The sequence below is a fragment of the Enoplosus armatus genome, chromosome 12 (assembly GCF_043641665.1).
Source record: "Enoplosus armatus isolate fEnoArm2 chromosome 12, fEnoArm2.hap1, whole genome shotgun sequence".
Classification (NCBI taxonomy): Eukaryota; Metazoa; Chordata; class Actinopteri; order Centrarchiformes; family Enoplosidae; genus Enoplosus; species Enoplosus armatus.
This window is the reverse complement of record NC_092191.1, coordinates 2,165,369-2,193,053: the sequence shown is the minus strand read 5'-3', so window position 1 is coordinate 2,193,053 and position 27,685 is coordinate 2,165,369. Positions and strand designations below refer to the sequence as shown.

The 27,685-nt window shown below is 41.5% G+C and overlaps 1 protein-coding gene across 1 annotated transcript in view; it reads right to left on the bottom strand.

Annotated features, from left to right (window-relative positions):
* Positions 1-27,685, bottom strand: part of atrnl1a (attractin-like 1a) — a 202,839-nt gene that overhangs the window by 83,342 nt on the left and 91,812 nt on the right. Inside the window, exons 23-26 of the mRNA XM_070916476.1 lie at positions 21,761-21,855; positions 20,790-20,868; positions 18,468-18,625; positions 4,048-4,109 (exon numbers count right to left, since the gene is read on the bottom strand). Of these exons, the coding sequence (XP_070772577.1) occupies positions 4,048-4,109; positions 18,468-18,625; positions 20,790-20,868; positions 21,761-21,855 (394 nt within the window). The remainder of the gene's footprint in view (positions 1-4,047; positions 4,110-18,467; positions 18,626-20,789; positions 20,869-21,760; positions 21,856-27,685) is intronic.

Here is a 27,685-nt window from a genome sequence, read left to right as displayed (position 1 = left end):
TGTAAAAAATATTTGAGTTCTTATGTATAATCACCAACCTGCAGAAGAGTCCAAACACACAGTAGAGTGCTCAAGTGGTTAAGTCCTTAATACACTCAAGAGACATGCTGCTCTTGAGGAAACAAGTGGTAACTTTAGCTGTAAGTGGCTATGGGTTTGCTTTTTGTATACGTTTAAACAAATAAAGCAACTCCGAACCTGAAAAGGTATGAACAAATAAAATATATTTAAACTAACAGACTAAAACCCCCACAGAGAATCCTGGTGGAAGTGAACGCTGATCGGGATGGTCATTTTGAAATGAAGAGTGCGAGTTCAGGGAGTCTCATGAGCCACTTAGGGCTGAGTAGCTTCTCTGTTTTGGGAAAGAGAGAGAGCAAGAGCGAGAGAGAAACTGATTGCTAATCAAGCGAGCGGGAGCTGGGAGTAATTGGACAAAGCTGAACTGCAGTGTCACCAATTAGCATTTGAGACTGTGGAGAGTGGAGACATAAATGCTGTTTAATTATGGCCATTTTCCTTTTTTCTCTGCTTCTCAGAGATGAGAAAGAATACGTGAGGAGGATGGACGAAGAGAGAGAGAGACAGGAAGAGGAGGGGAGGAGAGTTTTAAACTTTGCAAAATCTTTGTGTGAAGAGATTTCACAGCTAATCAGGGAGACATAGGAAGTAGAAAGTTTAAGCAGCTGGGCCTAATTTTCTGAAAGAAAGCATTTAATAAAACACATACAGGCAAAGATCGGCCTCTGGACCATTTCAGCATTGTATGTGCTTAACATTCATCGTACAGCCTTACACTAAATGACGATGGCAGCGATGAAATTATGCCGTTAGCTCAGCTTTTAGCTTTTAGCTGCAGCATTTGAGGCTTTTGTCTTTCACCTTCTGCCCTTGGATTCACTGTAAAATTGTGTTATTAATGGAGCTACGCACCTGGGAGCAAACCTCAACTACAGAATATATATTTGCGCTTTGCTAGTTTGCTGAATTACTAAACGCATTGTTAATATTGAAAAAGTCAACACATTTCCTCTCATGCTTCTTTCTCCAACTTTAACAAAGGGCCTTTATTTGCCAAAACATACAGTAACTATGAAACCATGAATCACGCTTCAGTTGCTGGTAGTGGATACTGTGGGAAAACTAATGACATACATTGACAGTGAACATACTGCCAATATATTCAGTACGAACATTCAGCGTTAGCAGTGAACAGCTTGCAGATATACATTAATTAGGGACCAGTTATGATTCCTTGAAACATATTTGCTTGATGACAGACAGATAACATCAGACGATCTCCAGTCTCTCCTTTCACTCACTTTACTTCTGTCTATATTTGCTGCATATCCTTCCTCTTCTCTTCCTTCCCAGTGCCAGACTGCATCTCATCATTGTGCCTTCTGCCTACAGGCTACCCCCCCGCCCCCCCCAACACACACACACATCTCTGACATTCACACAACCTACAGTTTGTATGTACACGAACAAATAAAACTTCAAAACAACAAAAAACTGAGGTACTTTTCTATAGCGCTTTGATATCTTGTGGAACTGAACTGTTTGACCGATACATTTATCGGTCTCTATCGCTCTTTATCTGCTTGATATTCCACTTTCTTCACCAGCTAGTTAATAACTCTGTCTGTCTGCTATTTGGTGCTGGGCGGGTAATGTACGATGGGTTTATTAGAGCACGTTTGGTGAAAACAGCTGCCCCTCAGGTGAGACTGAACTATATAGTAAATGTGCCGTACAGCCAAAACATTTAGCTAAAAGAGGCTAACCAGCCTTGTAGAGCTGCAAAATCTGTGATTTTGTCACTACCCATTACATAGATTGCACAGAATTGTTTAATTCTTTAATATTAAAAATACTGATTATTGCAGGTTTGAACATTTAATAACCTTTTCTTTTCATTGAGCCGTTTTCCATTATGGCAATGCTACTATTATATAAGTGAAAGACCTTTATACCTTTTTCCAGCAGAGAAAAAACATGCACATTACATTATATAACAAGGGCAGTAAATAAACCAACAACAAGTACAAAAAAAGTCCTGTATTTGTAGCACATAACCTTTTCTCACTGAGAGTCTGGTGCAGTGCAGAAGAGAGCAGCTCATAAACAGAGCAGTGACTAACACACACACACACACAAAGGCAACACTGAGCTCTCCCGGCAAAACTTGACGCTGTCCCCTACTGATGACATCATTCCTCTATGCTGGCCTAAAGGTCGCTGATGTCCGGAAGCCGGCCGTGGGCACAAAAATGGCTCACTCCCTCACATGGCTGCACAGTGACACACACAGACACACAGTGAGGACGACGCATACGTACATATACAGGAAACAGCGTGCACATACACACTGACAAACACACACTTGTCCGGTGTCGATGCTGAGTGGCAGAATCTTGCCTGAAGACAGCAGACTTCTTCCCCAAAACACTCTCTCATTATATCCGCTGTCTGTCTGCACGACGAGCTGCAACATAAACGTCTCTCACCCACAAAAAAAATAAAAAATCACTGCTTTCTCTGGCTGTTTGGTTTTTAATGGACTTGATGTGTGTGGAAATTGTGGTGGAGATGGGGATCCTTTCTAGGATTTGAGTATTTCTATTTAAACCTTAATATTATTACACAGACAAACATCAAGCAGCTCCAGGATCAGGTCATCCAAATAACAAAAAACATCTTTATTTAGTTCCAGTGGTGCAGAAGTTTCGTCTTCTACTGATCTGTAAACTGGGTCCACAGTGAGCTCTGTGGAATATCCTGAATAACTAAGATAACACGCTCTAACCTCAGCTGCTTCTCTAAATGCTCGACTACGTTAAGTTTGTCTGGAGTTTCACTTTTCGAGGTGTGTTTAGACAGAAAGTGAAGAGAATTAATGCCTCACGTCATGAGTTTGACCACCAGACAGTTTCAGAATCAGAAATACTTTATTGATCCGGGGGAGAAATTACACAACGTGCCCTGAACAGTCCATGTGCTAACTGTACAGATGTTAGCTCTAAGCTAGCTAGCAACAGATGTACCAATCGTGCGTGTGGGGGTCTGTGTGCGTTTGTGTGGCAGCTGCTTTCTGTTATTTCCCTCCAGTTCTCTCTCTTTCTTCACTCTGCCTGCGTACATTCATGAGGATTCATAGAGCTACACGTTGAGAGTGAAGTTGAAGATGCATCTTCACATCAGGCTGCACTGCCCTGGTGTTAATCACGTCTTTCTACTAACTTCAGATGCAATCTCGCCGTTTTGTCTGAACAGTCTGTTTTAGTTTAAATTTGATTTACTACTAATTTTAATGACAAATGTTACCCCACTGGCTTTATGTTAGTGACAACATGTAGCGGAAGCAAATATCAGTTATAATTTCGACATGTCCAGTTTAGTGAGATGAGATTCAAATATATATTCTTTGATCCAAGTGAGCGAATAGGAAGAAAAAATGTGCAAGTAAATGTAAGTATGAAATTCTCATGACCTTACTGACAATGCATTACTTGTTCACTCTATACACACACACATGACTATATTTCAGTGTAAATCAGGTCAGAGGTACGTGTTGAAATACAGTGCCTGAAATGTGGTTGAAATAAAAGTTATTCAGGATGTAACCTTTCACCTTTCACCCAGCCCAGTAGTACTGATCAGTACCTGTAAATCACCATATCATAGTTTACTGCAAGGTTGTCAATTTGTTTTACTAATTTTCTTTTTCTACAGTGTAAAATGAGGCATTTTTTAAATCCATTGAGGAACCTTGTTCTTTCTCAGCCACCCAACTCACCTCCAGGAGTTACACTTCTGCTTGTTGCTGTTGAGCAGATGCAGAAGATTGCCAGAGCTGTTGGGGGTCAAGTGTCTTGCCTGAGGCTGCTGTCACCTACTGTAACTCAACGAGCTCAGGTTATGACCCAGTTGTGCAAAGAGCCTGTGGGAACTGAACCACTGAGCAGCAAAGCCCTGTGAGGAGCAGCTGGACGCTCTGCAGCAAAGACAGTAGATACAGTAAATAGACAGTGAGGAAAAACTTACCTGAAGAAGGTGACAAAGAACTGCACCAGGTCCATGATGCTGTTGTGCTGAGAGAAAGCAATCTGTAGGAAAAGGAAAGACCAGAGAGGAAAAGACACTGTCACTCTATCAGTGCAAATCCAGACAGTTAACACACACTGCAAAGTTAAAACATGTGGCCCAAAATGTAAAAACAAACAAAAAGAACGCACCATGTTTATGAACACAGTAATAAAACTGTTTCATTTCTAACATTTCTGCATATGAAAATACCTCAAACATGAAAAATACCCAACGCAATGTCCCAGAGCCAAACATGATGTCATCAAAAGTAGAAAACACTCATTTAAAATGGATTCATTGATTTATCTTTTGTGTATGCGTGACAGTGTCTCAGTGCTCTGTTCTTTCTTCCTTTAAATCTCTATCATCATTTAAATACAGAATCAAAATCACATACAAGTTGTACAAAGTTACACAAACAAACCTCCAGTTCAGGCCGACCTAAATCACCTTTTTTTTCTTTTAAACCTTTCTTGTGTCAGCGCTAGCTCTCGGTCTATGTACTCAATTATGTAACTCCATCTACTTCCACGCAACAAACATTATACGGGACCAAAACTAAACTAGTTTAACTAATATATTCTATATCTGTAGTGTAGATACGGTTTCGTACAAAGCAACCAAATCACAGTCCACAAAGTTTAGTGAGCCCTTATGTAACCTTGCCTTCCCCCAACATGTGTTATAGAGCATCATGTGAAACTGATGCAGTAACTGTGGATGAACATCTTTCTTACCTGAGGCCAATGTTCAGACCTCTTACATAAGGCCACCAATTTTATTTCTGCCAAATACATTCTCACATGTTCTCTATCTCCTCGTCTGACACACACACACACTAAGAATACAATGCAAGCCACCACCCGTATGGTTTGTAGGTTATTATAAGATTAGCCTGTGAGAAAAGGTTTCTGGCCCTTTGTGCTCTCCAGTATCCTGCAGCACTTTGTTCAATTGAACTCCGACAAACCTGCTGGATACTACAGCACCACTAAATCCACCGACTGCACCGTCCATCATCATGCTTTCTGTGCTGGGACGCTGCTGCAGTGTGTGGCCCTCTGCTGTCCTGAGTCACAGATGTGATACATGTTGACTCAGACGTCCTGTGGGATTATTTTAAAGGGTCAATTCACCCAAATTACAAAAGAGAAACTTAATTTGGCCATTTTGTCCTGGTGGTATTTAGTCATGCAGATGTTTTCAGATATCTGCCTCTGAATCATCTGCCCCCCCCCCCCCCCAAATACAATAGAGGTGAGTGCAATTTTGTTTTTGCTTCTGAAAACGACGTTTGAAAAACTTAATAGAAACTTGACTTTCCAGAAACAGCATCCCGTCACTTGGGATGATCCGCAGACATTATTGGTAGTTCCCAAAGTAGTTTACAGTGAGTCACCACAGCTGCTTGTGTGCTTTCATGTGTATAATAATACAATAAAGAGTACGGTGTAGACCTGCTCTATATGAAAAGTGCTCCGAGATATCTTCTGTTATGATTTGACACTATATAAATAACATTTCTGAACACATTTGTTGTTAGTTTGTGTTGTTACTTTCTGACTCATTGTCGTTTCTCTTTCTTGAAGAGGAGATGCTCCATTACTCTCAATTGCATCGTGGCTCAGGCAGAAACCCCAGAGACCGATTTCTCAAAATGAAACCAAAACTATCTGCATGAATAAATGCCACCGGTGCTAAGATAATATGTCTTTTTAAGATTTGGGTGAACTGAACCTTTAGATGGAACGTATGTTTTCCACGTCGACTAATGAAAAGGGAAATATAGAACAAAAGTCATAACAAGCATTGTTCTATAAATGTTCAAACGATGCACATCATACTGTATGTTGCACCATTAAAAGAAATTGCGTTAAACATATTTCCACTTGTTTCATCAGCAAACACACCCACACATTGCTCACACATCACTTTAAAAACTATTCCTCACCTCTCACCTTATCTCATCCCTCAAAGTATAACTGCAATCTGTCTCCATCAACAGCTGTGTGTGTGTTTGCTGTGTGTGCGCCTGTTTTTGTGTGTCTCAGTATGAGAGATGCATCCGGCTGCTTCAGAGCAAAGTTTTGGCCCTCAGCTATGAAAACCTCCTGAAAAGCCATTCCTGTCCATGTTTAAACTCCCCCATGTTAAGAGGATTATTTATTACAGGCATAATTGATTTTCCATTCACTTATCTGCCCTGTAGGAACAAAACAGAGTTTTCTCACAGCCTCCTGATGTCTTCTTTCTAGACAGTTGAAGGAGGATGTGCATTCTGAGATAGAGGCACACAGCAGAACAAGGTAATTCTAGGACACAGCTAAGCCTGGCAGTATGATGTAATGGCCACAACCAACAGTGGACCAAAGACAACTTGTTAACCAATTCTATTCAAGAAACGCTCAAATACTGGGGTGCACAGATGCCACAATTCTTGGCACCACTACAGAGACCCAACGTCAATTCCCAAAAATGGAACCTCCAGCTTCGTTAGATGTTTCTACAAAAACAGCCGTGTTCACGGGTGGGCAGCTAGAGTACTGAGTTAATCAGTCACAGACATCCTACTGGCTGGTCGTGAGCTGAGTTGGTTGTTTTTCGCTGATGAAACTCAAGTGCAACACACATGACCGCTACACGTAGCGTACCATAGGCCAGTTGTGCCAATGTGGGGAGCAGATGAGTTAAAATGACTGCTCTTCTGGAGCATTGACGTGCGTCAACATTGAAATAGGACAGACGGGTGTGTGTCAACCTGCCAGAACGCCTCTTGTTGAAAACTAAGAGTCTGGTGTGTGTTGCCCTAAAGGGAATGGGAAAACAAATAACATACAATATACATAATAAGAAGTTATGTACATTCATTCTTTTCATAATGGAAACTATACTGCTTATACTTCACTCTGTTAGAACAGAAGCTGACATTGGATGACATTGACTTCAGCCTCCAGATTACTGTGGATGAGGACATCCGTTGTAACACTTTGTTGTTTACTCGGCTGTCAGTGTCAAGTCTTTGTCTTTAGTGTGAAAACTAAGTTCAGGATCTAATAAGTTCCTAATAATAAGACTGCGATTTAACTTTAGATGTCTTCAAATGATTCTCGGTGAGTTGTTTCATAAGAAATCAACCCTGTCAGGCAGACTCAAACTCTTTTATTCATTTTCCTTTATAAAACTTTAAGACAACGTGAAAGCGCTACAGCTGAGGCCACCGATGTGCAAATTAGCATGTGACATCATCTGATCCTCATGACAGGTGGACTGCCAAAGATCTACTTTTAAAATCTGTAAAACCCTGAGCAGCACTGCAGCTAACAGGGACTATAAAGTATAAAAGCACTGATCACAGGCATCACAATACATCTGACAGCAATATATTTCAAGCATGTTCGACATGGGGATACCTTTAAAAGGCCCTAATTGCCGGAAAGGCTGTGTCTTTGTCTTTGGCGAATCCACAGAGACCAGTTGGGAGGGGAAGAGAGAAAGAAATGGGGCAGAATGGGCTTAAGAGGTTTACCGGCATTTGTGCAGCAGGTAAAATGGCCTGACAGTGAAAAACCTGCAGAAAAGCTGATTTTGGTCCAGAGGGATGCAGCATTAATACAGGCATCAGGGAGAAAAGAGCCTGGCTTTGCATTCGGGCTTCCAATGCAGCAATTTACATCATAACCCCCTGACAATGTGGAGACTTATCACAAATGCACACACATACACTGAGACGGAAAGGGGAAGAAATACATACATGCACAAAATACTGGAAGAAAATTCAAAAACAAATGCAGCAAATAACAGTTAAGACGCAAACTAGCGCAGAGGACCACTTGTGAACTTTACTTAAAATAGTAAATTAATACACATTCTATCAATCCTCCTAATTTATCTCTCCCAAACACACACACACACACTTTCCAGTCCCCCATCAGCTCCAGCCAACAGCCATCATTTCAATTTACGACAGCTGCAGTCGTTAAACACAACTATAATCAATAAGCAGTTTAGACCACACCCTCTTCTCTCTGATCCACACCACTGCAGAGCCTCAAACTCACAGGTCTGACACCAGTACAAACACAAACACACAAGCAGGATGCAAGCCAAATGTACAAATTATCATCATAAACATGTAAAAATTTAATGCAATGTCTCTTCTGTCTCTTAACAGAATTGGTTTATATAAAATAGTCAATTTCATGAGCAAGGACTGATATATGAATATCTAAAAATATTTAATTACCCAGGTTTCTGTTCATCTAAGTCTACTACTGTCCCCTTAAGTACCATATTGGCTCAAATATAAGAATCATTTTCTCTGGAAATGACATTTGTGTGGTCATATTATATGTGACAATGACAAGCGTCACAACATAAGGTATTCTTTTTGAATGGGGAGGGGTGTAACAGCTTTTACGGGTTGTTTGTATGTTGAACTTGTTAGCAATCAGTTGCTTATTTACACATCCAGCAGTTACTGAGCGGCATGATCTTTCATTTGGAGTCGTGTTTGTGTCACCTGGCCAATATAAGTCCAACATTCACCCTCTTTTAGCTCTGTCTCCGGTCTCTACCAACTCCTGAGGGAAGTGTCTTCTTTAGCTGTAAAATGCTCCACTATGTTCAGCTCAGTTAGTCAATGATTAACGTTTGGTGGTGAGCGAGTAGTGTTCAGTGGGTTTTTAGAGTAAAGTTGCGGCTGTACAGCTGAACTATGAGCTGAACTCACTATAAAGTTCTGTTTAGTCAATGGGGAGCTGCAGAAACAGTTGATAATTTGACATATTTTTATTATAAAAAATATGGATTATGGCCATGTTGCTAAGCTAACGAGGGTCAACAAGTCTGTTTTTGGAGTTAATCAGCCCTAAGTTGGTTGAGTTTAGCCTGCAGGAGTTCCTGTTGGCTTGTGTAACAAGTCAAAGGGTCTCTCGAATCACCTGTTAGGCAGCCAAAAGTTACTGGTGTCACAGAATGTCATGATGAGGAGCTCAAAAAGTTTGACAAAGTTTGTGGAAGCACCTTTAGATTTCTCTGAATGGGTAGGAGGCACTAGTTGATCTATGGCTATTTCTATTTAAGTTTTAAGCTCCGATACTTTAAGGAAACACATCTTAAGTTTAAGAAGGTTTCTAAGACTTAGTTCTTCAGCATATTGATGTTGGACACTTTCCTGAAACCGTCTCATGGCTGTTTGCCGTATGTATCCTGATCTCTCTGATTGAAATGTCCTTCAGTATATTCACCTCCAAGATTTAAATGACTGCAATGTTAAACAGATAAATGTAGGCAACTAGAGGAAATACTGCAGGGAAGAAAGAGTCAGAAAAATGATCACAGATGGGAATTCTCTAACGCGCAGACAAATAAAGACTGAAATAACCTACAGATTACGGCACAAACACAAACAAACAGCAGCTGTATGCCTTTTCTATAGAATATAATTGTTTTGAGATCAGGGGTCAACTCACTGTTCGGAGGGAATATTTTTTTAATCTTAAAGCCAAAACTGCAATTACCACAGGAGAGAGTGTGAGAGGAAGAGAAAGGGACTGAGGGAGGAGACGGAGGTAAGAGATAAGAGGAACAGGAACGACGTAAAGAGGACTCCAAGGACCCCGCTTCTACAGTCCAGTCATTACTGAGGGCCTACGGTGCCCCTCGGGGAACAAGCTCACGAGCTGTGACAGCAGTGGGCTGCCTTTTATTTCCCTAACCCTGAACCGAGGGCTGCTTGTTAAAACCCGGAGCGAAAGGAAGTATTTGGCTAATCAATAAAAAGGAGAGCAACGCAGGCCGGGAAAGTGTGAGACAGGTGAAAAAGAGATGAAAGAGAGGAGAAGCTGAGGGAGAAGATGAATGGAGGACTGGGAGGTGGTGAGAGGATGACGGCTCGCTTCATTTACTCCTGATCAGGACTGCAGCCTGCTCACGTACACTGGGTGGACGGCAGGAAGACGAACCTGGAAAACCAGTTCATCACTGGGACAACACTGACAGACACTCATAGTTTGTGATTTCACACAAGTTCACCCTCTTTTCTGACACAATGATGATGACGTTTTATGTCAAACCATCCGTCAAATCTGTAATTTGTGTGTTTCAATTACAAATTGCTCAATATATGCATATACTTCCCTCATCTTGGTCATTCATTCTCTAAAATGAACAACTCCCAACCTTGAAACACTAAATTATTATTATTAGTTAATTTCCCCCCTCACTTCTGTTATTGAAGGCAGCAACATGCCTTCACCGAGGGATTTCATTGCAAAACACAACCTTGTGTTTAAGACCCAATATCTGAAGAATATCCAAATATTTTAGTACAAGATCAAAAATCAAACTATTTTAAATTTAACGGTCCAAAGTGAAATTGTTTTGATTGAGCCATTAAATGTGTTCAGATGACTTTCTTGTGACTTTGTGTTTTCTCTGTCAAACAGGTTTAAAGCACAGCACTCTATTATACAGTGCTTTTTTTATGTACCCTACACCATTCACATCTATTGTCTTTATTCCTACAGTAAGTAATGTTTAAGACACACATGTTAACATCAGCATGTCAGCAAATGAGAATTTTCCAGGGACTGAAATGTCTTTACCACACACTCTTCCTCTGCATTTGCATATTCATGAGGACCTAATGGCCAAAGTGAGGCAGTTGCCAAGTGCCGCCTCCACCTACATGGTATGCAAATGAGTCCAGCTCTGCCATATGTGTGCACTTGTTAGGAGAGCTCACAGATGTAGCTCCTTTTAACAGGTGCTTAAGACCCACTTCTGCATCAGCCTGCAGTTCAAACTGCACTGAAAACACAACCCGACGTAATCCCACAATTCTGTTCACTGTGGAATGAGTAATGTTGTCATGTACAGCAGTCACTCACTAATCAGCCGCCATCAGTAACTTGACTCTGATCAGTCAAGTGACGCTGTTATAACTGTAAATCACAAAATGCCTTCTGAAAAAAGCTTGTAAATGTCTCCTCAAATGAACTCAAAGTGTGAATAACGTGTTCATGCAGAATATTGCTGTTTAATATCGTAACATCACATTTAATTTTGTGTTGATTATTACTCCATAAGGGTGTCAAATATTTTAAACAAATTATGTTATAAAGTCATTTATGATTCATGTGACAACGTAAAATTAATTTGGCTAGATTGCAGTAAAGTTGTGCCAGTCCAGTAAACATGAGGGTCTGTCCCCGAACGAGCTGTCCGATCCCATCCATTAGTGTTGGTGCAGCCCTCCCTCACTCGCACAGCACTGAAGACTTTTAGTCTACGCCCACTTACTGCGCGGGCCCCACCTCGGTCTCACCTTGTGTATAAGTTGAGCTTAGATCGGATAATCGGATAATCGGCCCCCCAAAAAGCTTGTTAAAGTAACCAGTAGGGCTCATTCACAAACACACACCCACTTCACGAGAAATGAATAACCTGTTCGTACCTCAATACGTCAAAGGCTCATCACTGAACATCATATGTGCACAGAGACAGTAAAACACGCACTGTAACAGTCCAGTAGGAGAGAAAACAGTTGTCCATGCACAGAGAGCGCACAGTTAAAGCACCACTCTGACAAAACACTCAATACAGAGTGAGTCAGAGACAAACGAGAGACACCCCGCAGACAGAAACAAATCAAAGAGAGGGGAGTTAAAAGATAATTATAATAGTTATTATTATAACTCGAATAAGTGGAAAGTTTTCGACTTGCAACCACATTTATAACATTCTTTTTTTTCCACTCTAATGTAGAATGACAGAAAATTGCACATGAACATTTAACACCCAGGAATTCGCATTTCAGACACTTCCCCCTGACTATACTATAACATTCATCCATTCACCACTTTCTCATGTTCCAAACTCACAATGGTGTACTGCACCGTTTTTTAAAGACCTGCAATTCAACCTAGAAGTCCCTGGTCAGACCAGAAAGAGGCTTCCGTGCAGGTTGATGATCTAATATGGCGTGCAAGCTAACATGCTAGTGTTAGCCAGCCTCAAATGCCCACCTCAGTCACTAACTGGACATTAAGTTAACTTTTAAGTTTATTCAGGAGACGTATTTGTACCATCAACTCCTGTTTTACGACTGACTGCAGATTACACCGGATCTCTTTAGTGGAACACTTTATGCTTTTTATATTTTGTGGAGCAGAGAAAGTTTCCCTTCCCTCAAGTGTCAGCGGCACAAATTTACGGGTCAAAGTTCATCCGTGTTGAGCCCGAGGCAAAATATCTGCACAGATTTACTGGCTGAAACACACTGATTTTGTTATAAATGCTGGTGTGACGAGGCCCTAACACCCTGTATGTATTCCTACACCAGTAGCCTCATTGGTCCTGATGTTGCTGATGACTGCTGCTGACTTCCTGTTCGTTAAATTGGCAGCGCTCAGCTTTCCCTCTTCTCTTCCACTCTATGGAACATAATCCTGCCTCAGTGAGGAGCATCAGATAGACCCTGCTGCTCCTCTGTGTTGGTCAGACAGTTAACCGCTTCAACTTCTGTTTTAATCGAATAAAGGACACTTTGTCACTGCCATGATCAGAGATGTGCTTCTGTGTGCGTGTGTCAGATATCTGATTAAGAGAGGCATCCTATTTAAAATGATGGCAGACGCAGAGGATAAATAAGTGACTGAGCACCGAGCAGCAAAGCAAATTAAATCAACCGACCAATCACGCCAGCCCTGAGTTCGTCTGCTACAAAATGTCTGCTCACATCTGACAGAAGGCTTTTAATCAGCTGGCCTATAGGCTGAGATGCATGGAGGGACGCAGGGAGGGAGGGAGTAGATGCAGACCGAAGGAAGCGGACAAATGTGGAGCAGAAACGAGTCCATTTTACAGGAAAGCGTGTTTTGTTTCCTGCTGTTTTAATTTAGTGTCTGTGAAACATAAAGAGTAGAAACAAAGGGCTGTTCATCGCAGTCTATTTTCAAGTTATTACGGTCCTTTCTTGTTGAGATAAGATTTTCTGCTAAATTACAAACAGAGATGTTCAAATTAGAAACAGTTATGGTCTCAAGTTATACAACTTCTGGCTAAATTAACAGTTAGTTCTTTCAAAACAGAGAGATGAAGAGAGAAACTGGGTCATGTTCCCATAATGTTTGTGGGCTCAATCAATAAAACATGATTTTTTGATTAGAAACAAATCCAGGCCAGTCCTAGTTTGTGGCAAATGGTGTCGAAATGAACAAATTACAGGGATGATCTATAATTATATCTGTATCTGCACTTATTTTGACATCATTGTACACATATGATTTCTATTGATTTCATACTCCTCTTTCTACCCTAGTTTCTCTAAAAACATGAGATGTTTAACATTTGCAAAATGTTGGATATATAATGAAAGCAAAGCTCTAAAACTACAATAAATGAACAACAAAACTAGAGACTGTATTTGTGTTAACAGCTGAAGGAATCCTGATGCTGTAACTCGCCCTTACATACACTTAAACCAGGTACATTCTGGTAGATGTCGTGTCATGACGATGAGTGCGGGAGAGTGAAGACGAAGGTGCAAGGTCAGTGTGACAGAACCAATCAAAATCTGTTACAGCAGAACAACCGATCCCAACACCTCCCTCTGCCTCACAACCAGCCCTCAGCTCCCCCCTGACTTCAGGACGCCGTCAGGGAAACACTCACAGGTCACATTAGTGTGTGTTTGTGTGTGTTTTCATGGATTTCTACCTTTCTAAGGACAAATCAAAGCTAGGCAACATCTTGCAGTGAGGACTATTTTCACCCAGTATAGAACATTTAGTAGGCATAACAGCCTAGATCTCCTGTGTAGAAAAATATTTTATAACTTATTTAAATACATAGCCCAGCAAACAGGAGCCAGACTGTTGTAATAGACTAATTAATGACAGCCGAAACTTGTAGTCGCATTTTTCCTAAAATAAAGTAAACAGGCCAGGCCTACCTCAGTCCTGACTCGAGGACAGCTTGTCTACTGGTTTTTATTCAGAAATATCAACGTGTCCACATGCTGTGTGGTTCTTCTGGTTCGCAGTCTGACTGCTGTGAGACGCGCGGTGGAGAATACCCGCTCAGATGGTACCGACGTCCGGGGCGCCTCGCTAGAGAGGCCAGCCTCTGGATACTTTTCCACTAGTCAGCAGTATCCAATGAGGGGGGATTGTCTCTCATACAGGTGTCCACCTCTGCCTCCGGGTCATTAGCTTGATGAGGGGTGCTGTAGTCGTCTCTCAGGAGCAACATCGTGGCTATTAATAATATGTTGTTTAACTGAACGTATTAAATCGGTCAAAATTCTCAAAAAACGGTTAATTATTAACATCCCTAGTGGACACGTAATTGTGCTTTAGCCAATCACCAACATAAACCACAACCAGGTCGCATGTGTCTAAATACTTCAGCTTGAGGGGCAAATGTTGGTGACATCTTTGTTCTTTGTTAAAGACATGAATTCACATCACAGAGTAAGAGAAAGGAGACAAATATAGAAGGAAAGTGAGAGAGGGATACATGTGCCATCAGTGAGGCTGTGCCCTGAGTCAACGACAGACTTCAGTCCAGCAGAGGCCTGCGGTGCAGGTAGCCCCGGGGTCCCTATGAGTTAGAGGAGGACCTGACATCCAGACCGCGTGGAGTCTGTGTGTCAGTGTGTGTGTTTGTGTTTCACTGCCACAAACAATAACATCAGATCTGGTGTTAACACATGGCTGCCAGACTTTCACACATGCACAGCTGAAGGGTCAGTAAGATTCTGTGAGTAAGCAAGTTGTACTTTCAGTGTTATCTCTGATACGACAAGAGTAGATTCTCCAGCAGTGTCAGGTATTATTATAGTTTATTATTTATTATATTATTATATATGTGCACCGTGTAGTTTTAACTACAAGTGAGCCACATCAAAGACAGATTTCCTTGCTAGCGGCTGCAATGTTCACTACACCCCACAATAACACAATACGTGTTGGACAGAAGAAATGATTTTGTCTTCTCAGCAATTTCACGGTAACCTGTCTTTAAGTCTTTTAGATTTTGGCATTTCTCATGAACAGTTAATTTTAGGCTGATGGTAAATGTCACAGAATGAGCACAAACATTAGGATTCTTCCTCTGGGGATCAGGTTCTTGTTCAGATCTGTTTCTGTGAGGTGGTGGAGCTTCCTCTGTTCTCTCTTTGTCCTTCGTGTGTGTGTGTTTGTGTACATGTGGATATGTGTGTGCGCGCAGGTCTATTAGATCAAATATGTCAGACGGGGTCATTACCAATTCTCAGGACAATTTCTCATCCTCGCCCACGTTCTGGCGTCGGAAGCCACCAAGGTCAGAGGACCGGACGCCGAGTGCTTCTCGTGTTACACACGGGCACGTCCGACATGGCGGCGAGATAGGCCTCATCGTGGTAATTATCATATCGCCTTTCAACCAGCAGATATACGGAGCTCTGATAATGCAGCATTAATGGGAAATGCATATGAGGGGAGCGATCGATGGACAAATGACCCATAACGAGGTGCAGGACACTCGGCAATAAACGCCAATATTCATATTCACGACTGTGATAATAAAGATGATTGGGATTAAGTTTCCTACTCAAATCACGTGGTGAGCTTTAATACATTACATCTGTTTGGAAAAAACTGTGGCAACATTTTACTAAGTTAATTGTTGCATACAAGCTAATCCCTTGCTGCCCAGTAGAGCCTCAACACATGATCAGTGGCAGAACTGCTGGGGGGTAGACAGTGGGGGTATTTATATTTTTTGGATTTGTTCAAAATAACAGTTACAGTAACGGATAGCTTCATGTCTCCAAGATTATTTTAATTCTGTATTTTCCCTTTAAGTGTTACCTGAATGCTTAAGAAACCTACCAGCTACTGTCATCCATCCATCCATCCATCCATCCATCCATCCATCCATCCATCCATCCATCCATCCATCCATCCATCCATCCATCCATCCATCCATCCATCCATCCATCCATCCATCCATCCATCCATCCATCCATCCATCCATCCATCCATCCATCCATCCATCCATCCATCCATCCATCCATCCATCCATCCATCCATCCATCCATCCATCCATCCATCCATCCATCCATCCATCCATCCATCCATCCATCCATCCATCCATCCATCCATCCATCCATCCATCCATCCATCCATCCATCCATCCATCCATCCATCCATCCATCCATCCATCCATCCATCCATCCATCCATCCATCCATCCATCCATCCATCCATCCATCCATCCATCCATCCATCCATCCATCCATCCATCCATCCATCCATCCATCCATCCATCCATCCATCCATCCATCCATCCATCCATCCATCCATCCATCCATCCATCCATCCATCCATCCATCCATCCATCCATCCATCCATCCATCCATCCATCCATCCATCCATCCATCCATCCATCCATCCATCCATCCATCCATCCATCCATCCATCCATCCATCCATCCATCCATCCATCCATCCATCCATCCATCCATCCATCCATCCATCCATCCATCCATCCATCCATCCATCCATCCATCCATCCATCCATCCATCCATCCATCCATCCATCCATCCATCCATCCATCCATCCATCCATCCATCCATCCATCCATCCATCCATCCATCCATCCATCCATCCATCCATCCATCCATCCATCCATCCATCCATCCATCCATCCATCCATCCATCCATCCTCTGCTTTATGTCTTTATCTGTCTCCAGACCTGATGTCCTTCCCACTCACTCTATCAATTAGGCAGTCTCCATTTTCTCAACACTGGACATTGTGACTGTGCGGTAGTCTCAACATCAGCCTGTCTTCACTCTCCAGTCACTTCTTGACTCCATCCATCAGCACACACCCCGCACGCTGCATGACAGTCATCTTAAAATATCACCGCTAAAAGTCTACTTCAATTTAATGGATCATAAGGCAGGAGCGTGAATATTTAGTGTGCGTGGCTGCCGCCTGGAGATTTAATCCAGTGCTGCATAATTGATGGAGAGACACTGCAAAACTCACAGATCATTAAATGTGATAGCAGATTTGCCAAACACTTTTCAGAATAGTTTATGCTCAATGTCCTGTCAAGGCTATATGTTTTGCAGAGACAGCTCCGGAAAACTGGAGATGATGACGCTGGTGATGGTAACCATACTTTGTGCTTTACCTTGTTCATCCAAACATCTTAACCGACGTATTTAGGAAGGAGATTTAATATAACAGCTGTTGTTTGTTTCTGCAGATCACGACATGTCGATAAAGGTTATATTAAACTTTAATCATTTTAACACCTAAACCTCTGAACTTACATGATTAAAAGGAATAAACTACATCTTGAAAAAAGAAAATATGTTTTTAACTTCTATACGGTTCTGTACAACTTGTAGACGGGACATTTTGTGAATGATATTCAAAAACATGGGAAAGAATTTCAGTATATTCCCTCAGCAATTACAAGAAATATTACTTTGACAAACATCAGTTTATTGGAAACTGATGCTTGTCAAACACAAAGTTTGAGTAACTACATCATGTGTGTGTCTGAGTGTATGTGTCAGTCTAATATACTATCATAGTGAGCAGACGTGCATCTTGTATTTCATTATTCACTGATTACTTGAGCAACTTTCTTATTCCCAAAAGAAGATTGATTTATAGTGGGCACCGAAATAATAAACAAATTAAAGACAAACGTAATTTAATAGAGAGCACTTGCAGTGAACTGAACTGCATTTACAATCATAGCTACGAAAGACTAAACAAATAAAATGTATAATCAATTTTGTGAAAGACTAAATAAATAAAATGTATTATTCATCTTATGACACAATGAACAGTCTTTTTCTGTCTGGGACTGGTGAAGGTAAATCAGAGAGGCAACCTCCCTCTAGTTCCAGTGTTTTCCTTCCTGTAAATCTCTGAATTTTTCATCATCATCATCATCATCAGCAGCAGCACCACCAGCACCACAATTATCATCACCCTCACCCCTGATTGTGGAGGTGTTTACACACTTGTTGCCTGTAGCACTGGAACAATAAATCGATAAACTGGATGAATCCATTTGTTTATCGGCAATGTTTCCAACTTCTCAGTGTGAGGTTTTGATACTTTTTTCTGTTTTATACGACTATAAATTAAATAGCTTTGATTGCTGATTCTCATTTGAAGATGTTGCCTTTGGCTCTGGGTACTTGTGACAGACATTTTTCACTGTTCTAGATAACAGAGATAATCAATGCTTAAATGAATCGATAACGTAAATAATCATTAGTATTAGTATCAATAGTCTTTATAGCCAGCCCATTTCTTTCTATACTCTCTACCCCCCCCCCCCCCCCCGACTCCTCTAACCTGGATCTTGATTGGCCAGCTGAAGTTGGACACATAGACGTAGAAGGTGATGTTGTGGTGAAGTCTGAAGTTGAACTTCTCACAGGAGAAACTGTCCCGGTGCTCCTTGATGTTGGTCCTCGCTATGATGGGCATCTCTTCGCCGGAGATGGTGCCAGCTGTGACAGACGGAGAGGAGAGAGGAGAGAAATACAGCAGAACAAACCATGATCAGACAACATGATGTTTACGTCACTTGAGATGGTCTCCATGTTAGATTTGGTAATCAGGGTCATGACGTGCAGTCTTTTAGGACCTGCATGTGCCCAGAGGCAGACTTCAGGGATCAGGAACGTCAACCGCCGTGTTTTCCCGAAGTATGTTGTAAATGTCAAACTAGATGTAGAATGAAGAAAGCATATTTTTACATCAGCATGTTGTTGTGGCCTTGTGAGGAGCAGAGTTGTCTTCCACTGTGATACACTATACATGAGATGCATTCTCGTGTCTGAGGCTCATTTTAATTCCCAGCGCCCCATCTTTGTTGAATAAGGCCATTTTCGGGCTGGTATCAGCAGTTTGACCATGTTTTAAGCCAAAAACATGAGTTTAGGATGGGTTAGGATGGAAACAACAAAAGGCCAGTCCAGGTGGGACTTGGAAGGAACATTGGGACAAATCAGATTAAAATTTCACTTCCTTGTCACCTTGTGGAAGCAAACACAAGAGCAACGAGAACAACTTTTCAGTTTAAAACTCTGCAGCCGCATGAGACCGACACAATGAAACCCATCAGCTGAGCTGCTTTCAGTGCGAGATATTTTCACACAGGAAGTGGTAAACGAGCAGGTGGAGTGAAAACAGTCTAGATTTTAAAATGTCAAGGCGTGCCTTTTAATCTCAAGCAGGCAAATTATTTTCATGACACCTCGCAGTAATTCAGAGCGAGCCTGTAAATTTCTCTCCGTGCTGAAGTGCTCCGATTTCAGTATCCTTCAGCGCATTATCAGCAGTTTTGTGTTAATGGCTGAGTTTTTCAGACTTTGTGAATAAAATATTTCCACCTCCTGCTTTATCAGGGCCATTAAACACTCTGTAATAGTCTGCATACAATCACACACACACACGGCCCACAGTCCCAAACCGAAGAGGCTCTGGGCCCCAAGACACTGCGAGTGTGAAAGCAGAGTGCTTTTATCTTAATTGAAATCAGGAGGGAAAATGTATAAAACGCCCTAATGCCAAAATTCAAAACAGCTTCTGATGTGTTTTGTCAAAGGGGGAATCACCAAGAGGCCAGCAGGAAGCGGATCTGACCATTTTACTTGAGGACACTTGGCCACCAATGAAAGACACCGACTGTGGGATATCAGACAGACAGCTAAATGACCGAGCCTGAGAGACTAAACAATCAAACGCTGTATCACATTCAAATTCAGCTCACTTTGTTTCATTAGACAGCACTGGAATGTCGGACAAAAGTCCTGTTATAAAGACGAATGGCCTGTTTTACCTACATTATATGCTCCTTATTAACCATTATTTAGATGTAATATGTCCGAATATTAGATGTTTTGGCCACTCTTCTAATTCAGCACCGAAATGATTGAAATGATGGAGGAAGCATCATTTTAAGTTTATCTAATTATAGGTATTATTTATAGTAATAGTATTTTATTTTATCAAAGTAAAGGCCCTGTAGACCCCCACAGGTGTTTTCAGTTATTCTGGCTGATTAGACCTCAGCTCAGGTGCTTTCTATGTAAACTCACACACCTGCAGAAGATGCATAGTGATATGACTGTCACATCCCAGCTACTGATGACTACTGACCCCCCCCCCGTGATGTGGCCGGTGTGTGTGTTGCACTTTAGGTGGATGTCGATGAATCAATTAACTGACATAACATTAATTGTCAACTACTTTGATAATAGATTCATTCTTTTAGTCATTTAATAAGTAAAAGTGCTGAACATTACAAAATACCAGCTTCTCGGTTTTGAGGATTTGTTGCTTTTCTTCGTCTTATGTGATAGTAAACTAAAGATCTTTGGGTTTTGGACTGTTGATCAGACAAAACGCACAACTTCAAGACTGTTGTGGGCATTTTCTGACATTTTTGGGGATAAATAATTGACTGTTACTCAATAATTCATTAGTTGCAGTCCTAATGTTAATCAAACACAATCTGTATTCACACGCATTCCTGAGAAAAGGCCTAATCAGCCAGAATCACCTGTGTGGCTGCACGCTGGTTATTGACTACTTCGAATAGGTGGAGAAACCAACATCAAACCAAAGTGATTTTTAAGACAGGTATAAATAAGTGAACATGTTCTCTACCTGTTGAGCTTAAGGACCAAGTGATGTTGAGGTTGAAGTTGTTCGAGGCATTGATGGACATGTCGAGGTTCTTGTTGGCCTGCACAAACAGGAAAAAGAAACGCATGCGAGGCTGGGTTACTGAGCTGGACATAAAAAGCCACATTTGTGGACAAACCGAATTTGATCTCAAGTAGATGGAAGCGGAAACACTGCAGGGAAATCACATTTATTCAGACACGATGCAAAGCAAGTTCTTGTAGCTTCCGTTTCTTAGTTTATTCATTGACTGCTGGGGAGACTTTGCAGTGTTGTTGGACATCTTCCTCAGAGTTTAGACAGTTGTTTAACTTATATTCCTTCAGGTCGGATGACCTTTTACACTTTCTTGAGTACATTCATGAAGTACAACAGGAGAATTCTTTGCTAAAGGATTTTTAACTTGAGCCGACTCGTCTTCGCCTCAACTTGTGTCACCTTGGGCGAATTTCAACCTCTTGGCCTCTTTGTGCATCGTTCCATTGATTTTGTCTGCAATGCTACCTCGAAATTCCACTTTGAGCTGTATCTGAACCTTTAGGCACTGAGCAGGAAAAACAGGTCCAATAAAACTCAACATGTAACTCAGTCCTACATTTAGAGAATACTTATTCTGCAACTTCTTATAAAAGACAACTTTGGTCGCCATGTTGCATACAAGTAACCACAACATTCGCTGTTTAATTTCAGCCGCGGGACCACGTCTCTGTCCTTGTTTTCTGTCTGTCTCCACTGTCTAATAAATGCAAAGAATATATTAAAAATACATTTTAAAAAGAAAAACAAGTCCAACCTATCAGCCGTTAGATGTTTAGATCATAAGAGTGTGTCACAAACATGAAAAACTGAGTCACATTTATCTGGAAATACTTCCTGTTTACATGCTGAATTAACTGTAAAGAGGAGCAAAAGTCAACTCATCACTTAACCCTGTGGGCCTTTGAGTGCGTTACCTGTTCAGGTGTAGCCATGAAGTTGATGGCGGTGTAGTGGCGGTCATCTTCCTGAAGCAAACTGAAGGTAAACTGGTAATCGATCAACAGGTTGTCTAGGCAACGGCGAGAGAGACAAAGACAGAAAGAGAGAGATAAAACAAACCCATCCAGAGATTTAAATCATTCAGCCTGTTGCAGTGGTGCATCACTGCTTTATGATTCTGATTATTGCACGAAAAAGCTTCAGCCAGTTAAATGTTCATTGTGATGACGTGTTTCAGTGATAATGCAGCTCTCTCTGGGGGTCGTTTTCATTTTTTGGTGCGTTTGGCCTTTGATCCCGCTCATTTTACCTTTAATAATGTGGTTCCACATAAAACCCGTCTGCGCCATCGAGCACAGACATTTTAATGGAAGAGACGCTGACTGTGAGTCGATATTCAATTAGATGAATACGGCTACAGTGGTGGAGTTTTGGTCAAAGATCTCAATCAGTGACAAAATAAAAAAAGGTGAGCATGTGTGTGTGTACGATCACATGCACACAAACCATTTATGAATATGAACACGAGCGCTCATTTTCTTAGACAAGCAAACGTTCTGATCAATAGAACACGAGTGGGAGTCTAAATAATCATGTTCTCTCAGAGATCATTTTTTGAAAGCCGCTCCTGGAAGAAGCTCTTTTGTCAGCGAGACAATGGCCAACATATAGAGGAAATCACAGGGATTCAACATCTGGACAGACAGCAGGTGCCACGCTGGGTCACCTTGTGTGCCTGGCTGATGGAGGAGGGGAGGAGGGGAGGAGGGGAACACCGAGGAGGAGAAGAGAGAAACGAGGGAATAAGGAGAGAAAGCAGCTATGTGGCCATGAGAGGATAACGGGGTGAGGGGATATTTTTTAAGTTAATCAGCATGACTGCTGAGTGCTAACCCTTCAGGGTAATCCAGGTGTGTGTGTATGATGTCTGCATCCAAGGGCAGCTCAGGTTAAAACAGACTCGGGCAGGATACACTTACTATTTTACTTTTCACTCAAACAAAAGTTGATGTTTTCACATATTGTGATATTGTATTTAACTACCATAATCGATAGTCGGTCAGATTCCAGTAGGTAAGTAGTAACGCGGGCTGTTTGACAGTTAAGTGAAAATGAAGGGATAAAATTACCAAAAATGTCATGGCATGCAGCTTTGTGTTTCATGTCTGCTTGCAAGTAGGAAAAAGACCTCTGTGTTTTGTTTCTGAGCTTTGTTGCAGCAGTGCAATTAGCCAATCACGGCCCAGCCCGACACTAAACATGCTGTAAATTAAGACTGAGTTGCTGTTTGCACATCTGTCAACCTTCCACACAAATGGAGGTTGATGGAAATTGTGCCCCCCTCCCGTGTAGCTACATCAGTATTAATCATAAGAATGACTTTATCTTTGTAGCACTTCTCAAAAACAAAACAGAAGACATAAAACCAAAAATACCAATCATAATATTAAGATCACAGAACGATGAGACGACGCTACCGTATGTACTCTATCATCTTGGGCCATCATAGAGGGCAGTAATGTATGCAAACCTATGGATTTCAGCTTCAGAGCTCTTGTAAAGGCACCTAAATGTATCAATCTGACCCCCCTGCTCTTTTTGTTTTCCAATTTAAAATCGTGTAGCGGTGGAACGTCACTGAGGGTATTTACTCAAATACTGTATTTAAGACCAAATTTGCGATATTGGTACTTTAGATACTTTAAGTACATTTTCCTGATAATACTTCTGTGTTTTTACTTAAGATTGTGGACTTTTATTCAAGTAAAATATGTGAATACTTCGTCCACCACTGCTCATGGGTATCATTTCTCGATGTAACATGAGTCTGTAATGACACGTACAGGTTTATAAAATTGCATTTTTACAATTCCGTAATGACCGTGACAATGCACAATATGTTTAATAAGGCGAGTACTGGCGGCAACAGAAATCCACTGTATCCAACAGTTACATCACTTCCCAAATTCTAGCCGTCTATAGCTCCAGAGAGAAGCTGCTCAGCAGTCAGCAGCAGAGGACTGTGGTAGCGGTGGACAGACAGTCAGACATGTCAGAATAAAAAAGAACATCCAGTGCTGTTACAGGTAATCTGTTGTTGTCTAATACTGAGTGGCAGCAGTCAGTAGAGACACTGTAAGAGCTTTTCAACTTACCAAGCAGGAAAACTTTGTGTCACACACTGTAGAGAGAGAGACGTTTAGTTTATCACCTTCCTTTCAGCTGTACAATCCCGGGGCGTCACCAAGACGAAAGCAAATTATGTTTGACAAACACCCTTGTTTTGTTCAGCCTTCATGGCAAGTTAGCCTGAACAGCAGATATCATCAGATCAAAGACAATATTTTTTCCTAACATCTTTCTCTTCCTCCCTCCCTCCCAGGCAGACGTGCACTGCTGCTGCTCAGTTGTTTATCCCATAAGGGTCGTCAGTACAACTTCAGAGTATTTGGGGGGTTTTATACTTTGTAAAGGGGGTAGGGATGTGTGTGTGTGCGCTTATTTGTGTGTGTGCATGCACAGTATGTTTGTGTATATACCTCTCAATGCATCCAGCATGTACACGTCTGTACATGCTGGATGCATGTTAGGGTGGTTGCATACATCTACCTGCTTGTGCATCCGTGTATGTGTTTACAGGTGTGTTTGTGTCTGCGTATTTAACCCATCAAATGAGAGTACAGCACAAAAACCTTCCACCAGTCCCTCTGTGTGTTTCCAGTGTTTGACTTCAAGGCTGTTGGGAACAAGAGCATCAGCCAGGTTTAAAAGTTCATCTCAGCTAATTACAAATCCCATCTGAGAAATTGACAGCTTTTTCACTTAACCAATCTCAATTACACGCATACATGTGTGAATTCTCACTCTGGATGAATCGTATCAAGTTATCACTAAAGGCATTAACGATCCCCAGAAGACTGAAATAGAAATAGTCCATCCCAAATTCTCAGGTTCACAGATGGGTGATCTTATTACATCTTAACATGTAAGCGGATTCAGCCTATATGAAACAAAACACTGATGATGGGTAATGAGAAGGCAGAAGAGAAAGCCATCACCCGGAACGTAATCGGATATTCCAGCAGTCTGCTCCGAATAGAGATCCAAAACAAGCGCGAACTCACCTACAATGTCAGTTTGTCAGAATCTCTCACCGGGGTTTCATTTAATGCTTGTTAGCAAGTCATTATTTCCCATTTGCAACACCTGCCTGACGGAGCGCAGCCTAGATGTTCCAGCATCACCTCGCTGAGAAAACAGGTTAGGACCAGGGGAGTAAACACAAGTACCACACGGATTCACTATCTGTCCTAGGTCAAGGTTACCTGCAAGTAATATATGCATGAGGTCAGGTGACCACCAGTGTCTCAGCTGGAGACTATTCAATATATGTTATGGAACTGAGACACAGCCAATGTGTGCATTTCTTCTATCTCGTGTGAGCTTCCTCCCAAAATACTGAATTAACGTGAAACTCTCACTGAAACTTACTCAAACTGATCTAAAATCTGTTAGAATATTTAATAGCCTGTCAGGGTAACTATTGGATTGCAAAACAGGTTTTTGGCCTGATAGGACCAATTATTCCAAGTTGGATAGGCATCCAGACGGACTGCCTGTCAGCAAATATTGAGGCATCCTGGACCGACGCCAGATAGTGGTCTAATGAACGGCCTCAGGCCAGGAACGTTGTTGACAGCTGATCACTGCCATGCGACTACTTTGAGGTCTGAATACGCCCCAACATTCGCTAGCTTTTGTCTAGATATTTGTCTTTGATATAATCCTTCCACCATAAGAAGAAATCTAATCATATCTAGTAGAAATTGGGGATATAATAAATCAGCCCTCTTCATTTCTCTCCACTCAGATTTTGGACATGACATCATTATTCAGTCTTATTTCATGCTGCCCATCACTAATTGTCGTTTTAATTGCGGTTTTGAGGCTGTCAGTAAATATTGGAGCCACGGTTGTTTGGCCTGACTAAGCTTTCCCAGCAGGCCTGAGGGCAGCAAGCGGCGGTGTTAGCTGGTCTTTCCAGTGGAAGTGGTGGGACACTTGGTGGCCGTCCCTAATTAGACATCCTTTGTAGCTGACTGTGATGGAATATGACAGTGGTTCATTAAAGCGTTGTCCTGGTGATGCCTTCTCATAAATGCTAGCCTGACTGGGGGCAAACTCATTAAATAGCAAAGTTGCTTTTCATCAATTGACTGGTGGTTCAATATGACAGTGTTAACTGAACCAAAGCATCACTCTCTGCACTGCATCCCCGAGTGAGATGAGGAACACTGCCGTCCATAGCTGGACACTCACATTTTTTAGTCTGATGAAAACATTTCACCAAGATGAATTTCTGAATACGTTTCAAAGTGTAGTTTTGTTCAATTGCAGTATGTTACAATGAAGCTGACTACAGTTGTCAGATGTAGTGATTAAATGTTAAAGCGGACCTTTATTCCCTTCTATTATCAACCAATCCCAAAACCAAAAGTCTGTATTGTCTGTAAGGCTGAGCCATACCATTGAATTTGGGTGACACATTCCTTCATTGCAATGAATATGTTGAGTGTAGTTAATTTCTTTAAACAATGTATTCATGGAACCACATTCCTGAGCATGCTCAACCACATCTGCCCAAAATGAAGCCTCTATCAAAGCAAAAAAATGTGTTTTGAGTTGTTTCATAAAACATACAACTAACGTGTTCATTGTAATGAAGGACTTTGTCAACAAATGCTAAAGTAGTAAAGGAAGAAGTAGTATAATGTTATACTGCTGCAAACCTGCAAAAGCCACCAAAACAACAACAAAAAAAGTTGGGCAGGTTTGACGCCGTAGACTGCAGTTTGCCTCTCATCTATAGAGATGGCAGATTAGAAAACACCCATGAGACTTGATTTTGGAAGTCATTTGCTTCCTTTTGGAAGGCAATGACAAACAACCTATTTTATTGTTTAGACAGGAGTACTTGTTAAGAGTACTTCATCAAGAGTTGTTGATGAAAGTAAAGATAAACTAACACCAGCTTGATTATGTAATATCTACAGTCTCACCAGACTGGTCGAAACACCCCTCACTCTGAAATGTCAGGCTGAGGCTTGAATCCAAAACACATCTGCCATAGAGTAAATGAAGCACACATACACTACACAGTCTATGACTATTACAGTAGTTCAGTGAGTCAGCCTACAACGGACTTTGAGATAGTATCTCTATACAAAGAGAAACAGAGAGGCAGGCAGAGAGAGAAGGGAGTAGACTACTGAACATGTCTGATTCAGAGCAGATGTCAAGGGTGCTGGACTTGTTATGATATTCAGCTGGTCAACCTTGAGTGGTTGTTTGGTTTAGATAATGGCTTTCTATTTTAAGGAGTATGAGGCAAGTGCTTAACCTCTATCCCTGGTCTTTTGGTTCCCTGTAAGTGTTTTGTGTCAGGGCTGGTACTCTTTAAAGCAGTCGGTTACTGCAACATGGATGGCATTAATCCAGCCTGGTGTACTCTCTCTGGCAGCAGTGAAATATAACAGAGAGAAACAACATACATTGATTTCTGCAGTGTCAGGGGCCATCACCTTAAAGGACCAGGCTTACACAGGTGTGACACCGCTTTTAAGGCTCATCCTTCACTGGTCTACGAGTTAGTGGGCTGAATCTGTGTCATTGCAAGTTCCTGCCTTTATAGTAGTGGTTAACCTCCTTTTTGGCTCGTTAGCCTACCAAATTTGGGGAAAAGAAGGCTGCATCCCCAGCAAGGGACACTTGGGACTTCAAATGAGGCAGGCCTTGTTGATCTCTTTGTCTATTTGTCTTCAAATGTGGAGGCTGTTACCATTAAAATAGTCGCTACCACATCCACCAAATTCTAGGAAAAAATGTCACAGTTCTCTGCT